The sequence below is a fragment of the Meles meles genome, chromosome 1 (assembly GCF_922984935.1).
Source record: "Meles meles chromosome 1, mMelMel3.1 paternal haplotype, whole genome shotgun sequence".
NCBI classification, from domain to species: Eukaryota; Metazoa; Chordata; class Mammalia; order Carnivora; family Mustelidae; genus Meles; species Meles meles.
The window spans coordinates 60,283,782-60,296,101 of NC_060066.1; the positions used below are offsets into that span (position 1 = coordinate 60,283,782).

General features: G+C 40.4%; 1 protein-coding gene across 2 annotated transcripts in view; it reads right to left on the bottom strand.

Moving 5' to 3' along the window:
- LY96 (lymphocyte antigen 96) overlaps window positions 1–11,755 on the bottom strand; it is a 36,637-nt gene extending 24,882 nt beyond the window's left edge. Inside the window, exons 1-2 of one of the 2 annotated variants that reach the window (XM_046021321.1) lie at window positions 11,543–11,749; window positions 1,894–1,983 (exon numbers count right to left, since the gene is read on the bottom strand). In XM_046021321.1, the coding sequence (XP_045877277.1) occupies window positions 1,894–1,983; window positions 11,543–11,654 (202 nt within the window). In that variant the 5' untranslated portion in view covers window positions 11,655–11,749. Of the gene's footprint in view, window positions 1–1,893; window positions 1,984–11,542 lie in introns of both variants that reach the window. The other variant, XM_046021328.1, reaches the window with a different exon arrangement.
- Between the last annotated feature and the right edge of the window lie 565 nt (window positions 11,756–12,320).

Here is a 12,320-nt window from a genome sequence, read left to right on the forward strand (position 1 = left end):
CTATCTCCAAAATCATCCAGAAGCCAAACTCCTATAATGCTCCTATAATGACCAAGAATGCTCCTATAATAACCAAACTCCACAAGGACACGATAGTCAAACTACTCCTGCCTGTCATAGGACACTTGTGATGTGACAGGCAATCTTTGCTCTAAGGCTCTCCACTGACCTGTCTCAGGGTATCTCAGGGATTCATTTGGTCTGATGACCATCTTACCAAATACTCCTTCCTTTCCTCTTTCATTTCAAAGGTATCAGACCTGCAGGTTAATCTGAATTCTTTCCTTGCCTACTCTGGCTTCCTCTTTACTTAAATTTTTCCAGCATTTCCCCCAATGAATCTCTTGCATGTCTAATTCCTTTTTTAGTATCTGCTTTTCAGAGAACCCCAAGTACACTGTATTGTATTATTACTTCAGCCTAGAAGGATACATTCCACTCCCTGTGTGTAAGGGCAAGAGGTTCGCTTGAAAATGAGGTCATTTGTTATGTAAATAATCACTCCTGCCAAACATGGGGGGTGGGGAGGACAGATAAAGCCCAAAACATAAAGTAGAAAACAAAACCTGAGAAAAGAGGAAAAAATCACAGAACTTTAGCCAAGAAAAAGAGTATTTCTTTCACCTTTGGCCAAGAAAGTAAAGTGAACATTGCTGATTATTCTTTCCTCTGTGCTACCACTAAGCCTTAATGCTATCATTTCATTTATCTTACCATATAATCTATAGATCTCTCTCCTATTGCACTGATTTTTGAAGGTCAAGAGAACATCTTATTTATCAATGAATTCACAAGACCTATCCCAATACCTGAAATATACTATGCCTTTCTAAGTATTTTTAAATGAAGACAATTTCAAAATACAGTTTAAACAATTAGATTCAGAAAAAGTATAAGCTCCAAGTATAAGTTAGGATGTAAATGATGTTGGTGATGATGAAAACAAAAATGATAACGGTGATGACTAGAACTGAAGTTTCCTAGGACTTACGGGCAACAGAGCTGACTAGGAGAGGAAGGACATTTTGTACGTTTTCACAGATACTCATCCATCCTGATGCTATCACCATTACCCAAATTCATTTTTACTAAGCTGATGATTACAAGTAAAATCATAGAGAGAAAAAACAAGATACAGTGCAAAACAAACCAAAAAATTGCCTTCTTTCATCCCATCATCTTCATAGTTTTTTCTAGAAAGGTCTTTATTTAAAAAAAAAAAAAAGTCATGGCCTGCTCATATGCAGATCTTTGGTTAGCGGAAACCCAACTTTACTTATGAGCTGAATAGTTAATGATTGACAAAGGATATACCTATCAGATTATTGGAAGTCTCGAGTTATTTCCATTTTTATCCCCAGCCATATGGAATTCCCTCCCCCATGAGTGTGAGCTAGGCTAGTGGCTTGCTTCTAACAAATAGTGTACAGCAAAGGTGATAGAGTGACACTTCCATGAGTAGCCTACATAAGATTATGGCTTCTATCTTGTTAGCTTGTCCCTCCTGCTGACTTTGATGAAACAAGAAGCCATGTTGAAAAGGCCCTTGTGGCAAGGAACTGAGTGCTGTCCAACAGCCAGACAGGAACGGAATACTGTCAACAACCACATGAGTTAGGAGTGGACTCTTCCCTACTTGAACATTCAGAAGAGACTCCAGTCTTGGCTGAGACCTTAACTGAAACCTCCTGAAGCAGACACAACTAAGCCATGCCTAGACTACTGACACACAAGGATGGCAAGATAACAGATGTGTACCATTTTAAGCCACTAAAATTGTAATTTGTTACACTGAAAGAGAAAACGAATACATTACATTTGGAACACAGTCACTTATCATTCATACTTCTTGAACCTTTCTGTTGGATTACAAAAACAAAACATTGAACTTACTTGGAATGTAGGAAATATGCAGATATCCCTTGCTTCCCTTCAGTGTTATACAAGGTTTAGGCTCTATTGAAATAGGGGTTTTCATGTCATCTAAATGGAAGAATAAAGGCAATGTCAATAAATTATTATAAATCATTCTAGTAAATAGAGTATTCTGAATATCAATCCCCAAAAGATGCCATTAAAATCATGTAATGAGAAAAATTGAGGGTGGTTAAAAACATCTCCCTCACTAGAGGACTGACATCAATAAAATGGCAGAGCAAGGAGTCCAAGACACCCATTCTCCTCACAAACATACCAATTCAGCAACAACTCATGGACAAATTCCTTTTTGAATAATCGGAAACTAATTGAAAGTTTCCTCTATCCCAGGAGAATGTGAAATCAGACTCATCAAAGTCAGCAGGGGATATCCTTTTACCAGAAACTCTGCATCTGGCACAGCATAATCAGGAAAAGATCCCCTAGCCACCAGCTTCACTCAAGAAGCAAGAGGTTGGTTCAGTATCCAGAGCCCCAAGTTTCCCAAGAGTAATACCCAAAGGAATGACAGATTAGAAAGTCTGAAAAGACCTATAACTAATAAAGAGATTGAATAAGTAATCAAAAATATCCCAACAAAAAAAAAAGCCTAGGACCGGATGGCCTCACAGGTAAATTCTACCACCAAACATTTAAATTAAGAATTAATAACAATCCTCAGAATCTTTCCAAAAAATTAAAAGGGACCATTTCCAAACTTATTTTATGAGCCCAGCATTACCCTGACACTAAAAACCAGACAAAGACGCCACAAGGAAAGACAACTATAGGCCAATATCTCTAATAAATATAGATGCAAAATTCCATAGAATGAAGGATAAAAATCACATGATTATCTCAACAGATACAGAAAAGGCATTTGACAAGGTTTATACATTTTTGTGATAAAAACTCTCGACAAATTAGGATTAGAAGAAATGGCCTCAAAATACTTAAAACCATATACGAAAGTCCATAGTTAATGTTACACTCAATGGTTAAAAACTGAAAGTTTTCCTCTAAGATTAGAAAGAAAGCAAGGACACCCACTCCTTACATAGCACCTGAAGACCTAGTCAGTGTTAGGGCCGATTTAATGTTGAAACCTGTTTAACTATCAGGGCCTGCTTAGCTAGAACAACTCCATATTGCCTAGGTAGCCATATTGTTGTTTACATCCACAGACTTCATTCCGGGAATTAAACACCCCAGCAGTTCTAAATGCCCCAGCACACCCCAGCAGTTCCAAACATCCCAGTAGTTCCTGGTATTGGTTCCGGGTATCGGTTCTGGGAGTAAATGCCCTAACAATAGAAGCCACGTACCTTGAGGTTTGCGGTCATGCTCTATAAAACTAACCTGTGAGATCGGGACGGGGTCGCTCTCTTCAGAGGCGGCCCTAGCCGGTCAGTCTGACTTCTAATGCTTGGCATAGAATAAAGCTTTGCATAACTTTCACTTTGTCTCAGTCTCGTTCCTTAGATAACGGACCCCATCTGTCAGATCAATTAGGCCACAAAAATAAATGAAAAGCATCCAAATTGGAAAGGAAGAAGTAAAATTTTCCTTGCATGCAAACACTATTTCTTTTTTTTTTTTTAAGATTTTATTTTGGGGGCACCTGGGTGGCTCAGTTGGTTAAACCACTAGGGTCCTGAAATAGAGCCCACGTTGGGCTTCCTGCTCCCCGGGGAGCCTGATTATCTCTCTCCCTCTGCCTGCCTCTCCCCCTCCTTGTGCACGTGTGCTCTGTCAAATAAATAAATTAAATATTTAAATAATAAATAAATGAATAAATGAGTAAATAAAATTTGGCCTATACATACAGTGGAATACTATTCAGTCTTAAGAGAAAGAAGGAAATTTTGCAATATGCTACAACATGGATGAATCCTACTAACATTATTCTAAGGGAAATAAGCTGGTCTTGTAAGGACAAATATTACATGATTCTACTTACATGAAGTATCTAAAATAGTCAAATTCAAAGAACCAAAGAGTGAAATCGTGGTTGCTAGGAGCTGAGGGGAAGGGGAAAATGGGGAGTGACTAACCAACAGGCATAAAGTTTCAGTCAAGCAAGATAAGTTCTAGAGCTCTGCTGTATGACATTGTGCCTATGGTGAACAATATTGTGTTATACACTAAAATACTGAAGAGAGTAGATCTCATGTAAGGTGTTGTTACTACAGTAAGATCGATTTTAAAATATTGTATAAATACAGAAAAGAAACCTCCCTATAACACTAATAGATTAGTATTTTAATCCCCTAATACTGTTAAGGTGGAAGTTGAAGATACTGAATTACTTTAAACGGTGTGGAGGAAAAAACTCGCCCAAAAATATTTTCATAAAATTACTTGTTCTATCTTGGAACTCTTTAATCTTCTCCCATCAACATTGCTCTCCTTTTATCCACTCTCTTCACGTTGTGTATGTTACAGTGGTTCAAGATAGAAAATATACGTCAAGTAATTAGAGATCTGGGAAATGTTAAGTGAGTGAATAAATGAATGGATAAATTAGTGAACAGTCTTTCTGAAGACGGAGTTTCAAGAAAGGTGTAGAAGAAGAGTTCATAAAAGCACTGAGGAGAGGAGAGACGATACCAGGTTTGCGTGGATTTGCCCCTGAATACAAGCCTTAAAATTAATGTTAGGGGCTCCTGGGTGGCTCAGTTGGTTAAACATCAGACTCTAATGGTTTCAGTTCAGGTCATCACCTAAGGGCCATGGGATCCACCCACAAGGGGCTCTGTGCTCAGTGCAGAATATTCTGGAGAGTCTCTCTCTTCCTTTCCCTCTGCCCCTACCCCTGCTCACACTCTCTAAATAAATAAATAATCTTTGAAAAAAAATCAAGTTAATATCTCTCATTCAATTAGTTGAGTTTTTCTGCAACAAAATCCTCATAGAATGAATTATATTAACAGTCATCTCACCTAATCACAGATGTTCACAAATAATTGACCAAAAGATGTTTATCCCTAAAAGGTTTATCACTTTTTATCCCCAAAAGATGTTCATCCCTAAAAGGTTTATTTATCCCAAAGAAAAAATGCCCAATTTGCAACACAGATGAACTCTGAGGGCATTATACTAAGTCAGACAGAGAAAGACAAATACCATGTGATCTCTCTGATATGCAGAATCTACAAAACACTAAATTTATAGATACAGAGAAGAGATTGGTGGTTGCCAGCGGTGAGGAATGAGCATGGACAAAACAGGTGAAGGTGGTCCAAAGGTATAAACTTTCAGTTATAAAATAAATAAGTCCTGGGATGTATAAGGCATGGTGATTATAGTTAATAAAACTGTATTGTACATTTGCAAGTTGCTAATAGAATATATCTTCAAAGTTCTCATTATAAAAGAAAGTCTTTAACTATGTGGTGATAGATGTTAACTTATGGGGTGATTATTTGCAATATATACATATATCTATTATTTTGTATTATATCTAATATAATCTTATATATCAATTATATCTCAATTTAAAATGTACAGAAGTGGTTGAATAAGTAAATTTGTATACCTATTATTAAATTAAAATGCTGTCATTAAAATGAATTTTTAGAATATTTAATGACATAGATGTTTATCATATATTATTAAGTTTTTAAAAACCTGTTTACCCAATATTATATACAGTATGATTCTGGTATTTTATGGTTTTTAATATATACCTTTATATATCCAAAAGAATATTCACCAAAATTAGAATATTGACAGTGGTCAGCTGAATTGCAACAGGCCTAGGGTAACTTATGTTTCATTTTCACCTATATTTTAAGAGATTTGCATAAATAATTCCCATTATTACCTTTCTTAGGAAGAAAAAGGTTGTTAGGGTATTGAAATGTGGGCCCTTTCATATGCATTACCAAGCATAATGTAATGTGCACCTTCTTTCCCAGCCATATCCTTTTAGAAAATCCTCAGAGGAAGCCGACCAAAGCCTCTGGAGCAGAAGCTGAGAACAAGTTAAAAGCAGTGAATCACCAGAGTTGTGTTACTAAGGGTGATTCTCTCTTTCCAATTAAGTTTCCCATGTTTCTGAAATTGTCTGATTATGATGACAACATCAACAACTCAATTCAATCAAACAAATGTTTAGAGAGCTCCTGTGGGTGCTCAGTGTTGGGCCAGGCATCGGAGCAGGGTGGGCAGGGGGCAGGGTGTTAGAGAGTGGAGAACAGAGATCTGAGGTTTAGTCTTTACATCAGGAGGTCTATGATTTTTCTGGGAAGACAAGACCAACATACAAAAAATAATTAGATGCAAGAATCAAAAGATCACATAGCATTGTATGGAATATAATTTTATTATTTACAAGGACCTACTGGAGGGTAGCTTCATTACTTTAAAATCACCATGTAGGGGTGCCTGGGTGGCTCAGTGGGTTAAAGCCTCTGCCTTCGGCTCAGGTCATGATCTCAGGGTCCTGGATTGAGCCCTGTATCAGGCTCTCTGTTCAGTGGGGAGCCTGCTTCCTCCTCTCTCTCTGCCTGCCTCTCTGCCTACTTGGGATCTCTGCCTGTCAAATAAATTTTTTAAAAAAATCTTTTTAAAAAATAAAATAAAATAAAGTCACCATGTATGTGACAAAATCCTCTATTTGTGTTGTTACAGAAAGTGGTGACCTGTTTTAACAAGTGCACAGCACAAGAGACTCCGATTTCCACTGCAACCATAAAGGTCAACTTTGTTAATCCGTCATAGCGCTTTCTCCCACTGAGCTCTGCCTCAGAATCTTTCTTAACTGCAGTTGGCACTGGAAACGAAACAGTGTCCCTCTGAGTGTTGGCATTAAGTGTCCTTGGAGTTCTAGGGAGGAAATGTTAGCTGGAGTTGAACCTTCACAGCACTTCGTTTTTCCTCTTTAATGGAATTTCTGATACATAAATATGTGGTCTCTTTTGACAGGAATGCCCTTGTCATCATCAGTCCAGAGGAGAGATGGAGGGTATGAGTGGTGAGCAGAGGACGGTGAAAAGTAGTTAGTTGAGAACATACTCTGGAGATAGTGAAAATGGGAATCAGCAACACACTGAATGTGGGGGATAAGGAAAAGAAATAAAGGATACCCCTGGTTGGGGGCCTAAGGAATTAGATGGATGATGCAATGGGATAGGAAGAAGGAGGTTCAGCTTGCCCTAAGTCAGGAGTTCTAGCTCCAAATAGCTACTGGGTTTCCCAGGGGGCATGCTGAGCTCATAGAATAAATGAATGAATCCTCATGTTACAGTTACTCCTCCTACTACACATGAGACAAAACCCAGAAGCTCCTTGATGTTCCAGCTATATCTCACATAAACTTTACATTCTCAGTATTCCTTAGCATAATAACTAAACTCAGTGCCTATTAAATAAAGCTTGTTAAACTGAATTAAATTCAGCTGACTTGACATGCTCTGTAAGACTTTTGATGGACCACAAAAGGTTGGCATGAAACAGACAAGAATATTTTGAGTTAGAGAACAGAAGTACAACTAAAGACCAGGAAAGAGGCTGGCCCACTCGGCGGGGGGTGGGGGGGAGGGATACACAAGAAATGGGGATATCCCTGCTTAGCTGGGAGGGCCATGATGCAAGCTCACACCCAGTCAGCTGGTCCTGTCAGCTCCACCTTCAGATTCCTTCCAGAATTTGACCCCTTCTCATCACCTCCACTGCAGCTCCTTTGGTCCAAGTCACCATTATCTCTCTCACCTGGAGTATTATGCAACAGCCTTCCAACACATCTCTTGCTCCCACCTGTGCCCCCCTATGGATTATCATCAGCACAAGAGCCAAACCAGTCTTTGTTCTCAGTAAAAGATGAGCCATGCCCCTGACCTACAAGGCCCTCATCTCCTCCCCATATCCTCTATGACCTCATCTTCTACTGCTTTCCACCCCCCCCCCCCACACTCTATTGCAGCCACACTGGCCTCCTTACTATCCTTCCAACACACCAGACATGTCCCACATCAGGCCTTTGCCCACTCCCTCAACTATTCCAGGTCTTTACTAAATGTCATCTTCCCAGGGATGCTTTCCTTGGTCACTCCACTTTATAATGCAACCCCTCTCCCCATTTCTGCTCTCTGTCCCCTCTCCTGCTCTACTTTTTTCTCAGAGAAATTACCACCATCTAACATGCTGAATATTTTATTTTACTGATAAAAACTCCATGAGGAGGCATGTTGGTGGCTCAGTCAGTTAAGCATCAGACTCTTGATTAGGCTCCGGTGGTGACCTCCAGTGGTCACAGGATCAAGCCCCATGTCCTGCTCCGTGCTCAGGACAGAATGGGCTTGTTCCTCTCCCTCTACACCCCCTTCCATTCATTCTCTTTCTCTCTCTCTCAAATAAATAAATAAATAAAATCTTTAAAAAAAAAAAACCTTCATTAGGGCAGGGACTTTGTCTTTGTTGTTCACTACTGTATAATATCCTCAGTGCTTAGAACAGACATGCTAGATGCTCAGTGAATATTGGCTTAATTAAGTGATCTATTAATTCTTGGGTTTCTGGACTACTTATAGCAAAAAAAAAAAAAAAAAAAAAGTCTAGAACCTAATCTGAGTCTGATGATTCTAGGTTACAAGAGGGCATGTGTCCAGGGTCTTATGGACTGACACACACACCCACATTTTCTGCCTTTTCCAAAGTTGAGGAACACATAGCTAATTCTTGACATTTCTGTAGCTCTGAATTGTGTGTCCCCCACCACCACCACCAAATTCATATGTTGAAATTCTAACCTCCCAGTCCCTTACAGTGTGACTATATGTGGAGATTAGGTCTTTAAACAGGAGATTAAGTTCAAAGAACCTGCTACGGCAAAGTCCCACTCCAATATGATCGGTGTCCGTATAAGAAGAGGAGATTTAGACACACAGGGAGTGCCAGGCATAAGTGCACACAGAGAAAAGACCAAATAATGACATGGCAAGAAGGCACCCATCAGCAAGCAAGAAGGAAACAAATCTGCTGACCCTTGGTCTTGGACTTCCAGTTCCCAGAACTGTGAGAAATAAATTTCTGTCAAGTCACCCAGTCTTTGGTGTTTTATTGTGGGAGCCCTAGCAAACCAATCCACTATTAAAACCCCACAGCTTCGGGACGCCTGGGTGGCTCAGTTGGTTGAGTGGCTGCCTTTGGCTCAGGTCATGATCCCAGCATCCTGGGATCGAGTCCCACATCCGGCTCCTTGGTCTGCAGGGAGCCTGCTTCTGTCTTTGTCTCTGCCGGCCACTCTGTCTGCCTGTGCTCGCGCGCTCTCTCTCTCTCTCTCTCTCTCTGACAAATAAATAAATAAAATCTTTAAAAAAAAAAACAAAAACCCACAGCTTCACCAAATGGAAATCATCCTCACAGAAAGACTCAATCAAGTGTTGTTGTTACCACCCTCCTCACAGGAATACCTACAGGAATCGGAGCTTCCCACACACGCATGTTGGGCTCACCAGATAGATTCTCTAAGGTAGGGAAAGAAGATAATGAATGACATGGCAGTGGCCATGGTCCCAAGCAGGGTTGTGCTGTAGCTGTGTACTCTGCTTGCTCCCCTCAGTCCCCAGAGCAGTGGGGCAGCAGCAAAGGACCATAGGACTTCTCAGCATTAGACAGAAGAGCATAAGGTCCTCCATCAAAAACCAAAAGACAGATCGATTATTATTACTAAAAGATCAAAAGCTTGAATAATAACAGGAAGTGTGATACAAATAAAGGCCATGTGAAACATGGCACAGAGAAGGTGGCATAATTGAGGCACCTGGCTGGCTCAGTCAGCATGTGACTTTCTTTCTCTCTCTCTCTCTTTAAGATTTATTTATTTGAGAGAAACAGCGCATGCGTGGGTAGGGCAGAGGGAGAGAACCTCAAACAAACTTCCACTGAGTGCAGAACCCAGATGTGGGGCTTGAGTCCACCACCCATGAGATCATGACCTGAGCTGAAATCAAGAGTCAGACACTCAACTGACTGAGCCACCCAGGTGCCCTAGCATGTGACTCTTGATCTCGAGATTGTAAATTCAAGCCCCATGTTGGGTGTAAAGATTACTTTAAAATAACAGCTTTTGTTTCTTTTAAATAGAAGGTGATATAATCAATGTGTGGTACATAGAAGCCAAAGGAAAGGAGAGACTTGGCAGCAGAGTGGACTAGGGAGGCTTTCTGGTGGGGGAGAGGTATACTGACCTTAGAGGATGGAAAAATTTCAGAGATTAGTTGCAACGGAATTCAGTACAATCCACACACAGGAAAAAAACCATGAAGGTAAGATGGGTCACGCAGCTAAATCTTGTTCTCACACCTGGCAATTATGCTAATTCCCTGGAAGTAACTTTATATTAGCATTGCCCAGAATGTGTTTCTCAAGATAGTCAACACACACTCAAAAAATAAAATAAAATAAAATTGAAAATCAGGGGATTAAATAGGTTTCTTTCTTACAGAACTTCTCAGAACTCAAAGTACATTTGTAAATCTCCCCCCAAGTATTACACCATCAATCCTTTTTCCCAACAGAATCTCAAGGAGCTAGCATTTTTGGAAGCATCAAACCTTCCTGATATTACTAATGGGTAGAAAAGACCAGTCAACCCATGCTGAGCAAACCAGTGGAAAATGCCAAATCAAAACTGCAGTCTAGCCCTGAAGCTGTGCTTTCAGACTGCAGACATTTGTAGAGAAATAGGGAGGAAAACCAAAAAACAGTGATAGAGCTAGTTAATAGCATTAGGGTCTGACTGATCTCGTCAATACTGTTGTTTCTATATGGCTACATGCTAAAAACAACCTACAACGACCCTTGTAAAATAGCTTTAAAATCACTTTTGGGGGCACCTGGGTGGCTCAGTCAGTTTAAGTGTCTGACCCTTAATTTTGGCTCAGGTCATTCATTATCTCAGGGTCATGAGATCAAGGCCTGCCTCAGCTCCATGCTGGCCATGAAGCCTGCTTGAGATTCCCTCTCACTCTCTCCCTCTGCCCCTCCACCCCCACTTTCTTTAAATAAATAGGTAAAACTTATAAAATCACTTTCATTTTACAAAAAAACTGGGACACAGAGAGGCTAAGTACTTTCTGCTCAAGGTCACACAGCTAGTAACTGACAGAACCAGGCTAACATCCTATTAGAGAGGTGTTTCCCAGGTTCCTCAAAAGTCACAGCCTCAAACACTTATGAAGCACTTGTTATATGCCCACTGCTGTGCTGAAGGAAGAAAAGAAGGACACATACCAGAGCAATAATCAATTCCAAAACGCAGCTAGGACTGGTCCACCTTCTCAAGAAGAACCAGTAAGTCTTGGGGCTGAGGCAAAAGCTCAGAAGCAAAGAGTTCTGCCAAAACTGGGAAGAATCTCAAACTGGGCTTGAGGTGGAGAGAGTGGACCACAGGGAACAGGAGAAGCCCTTGGAGGGCAAGTACAGCACAGTTTAGAGACTTGTGAGGTCTGTGAAGGATCGAGAAAATCCACACAGGACAGCAACCAGCCATCACCTTTGCTGCCCGCAGCAGCAGCTGGAACACACTATCATTTCCTGAGTCCCCCCACCCCCCACCCCGCCAGCAGTGCGAAGCTCTTAGGAAAACCTACCCTGAACCACTTGCTGCTGTTTTACTTACCACAATAGGTATACCAAACAGAGACATCAGAGGAGTTGCAGACCCAGCGTTGCTCCCCAAGTTCAGCAAATATGTAGGAAAACAGAGTGGGAAAAAGCATAAATGAGAACATGATTCAGTATCTCCAAAACTTTACAAATACAAGGGGGATCGGCAACTAATCATCAGACTCTTCCCTTTCAGAAAGCAGAAAAGGTTTAACTTAGTCATCGGTCACATGATTTCTGAGTTCCTGAGTTTCCTCTTTTGAGTGTATGTGTTTAATATTTGAGCACTTCCGGCAAGGGGAGAAAGGAAAATGATTTAGAATATACTCTTTGAGAACACGTAATGCGTATGAGAACACAGAGCTTACGAAACAAAACAAGGTACTTCCTGGTCAATAGTAACAAAACCAGTCTGTAGGGCTCCTTTAGAATCCCAAGAGACAGCCACTCCTTTTCCATCTGTGTTGGTTTTTTTTTTTTTTAATACAATTTTTTCTACCACAGTTTCTCATGGCCCAGGGAGCTGGACCTATAGATCTGAACTGAATAGTCTGATGCAAATTATTTCTGTTCTACAACAGGTACAGCCACAAGGCTGAGCCAGACTAGATGAGACCGCAGACATGGGATATTAGCTCTAGTTCTGCATTTTGGGCAGGGACCACACCAGGCTTCAGAATGCACTTACTTAAGCAAAGTGCAGCTCCAGGGAATATTTTGGGCCCTGATAATGCAATGGTCATTATTGTGATGTAGCATGTATTTCAAAATTCTCACTGTTCTATAAAAAT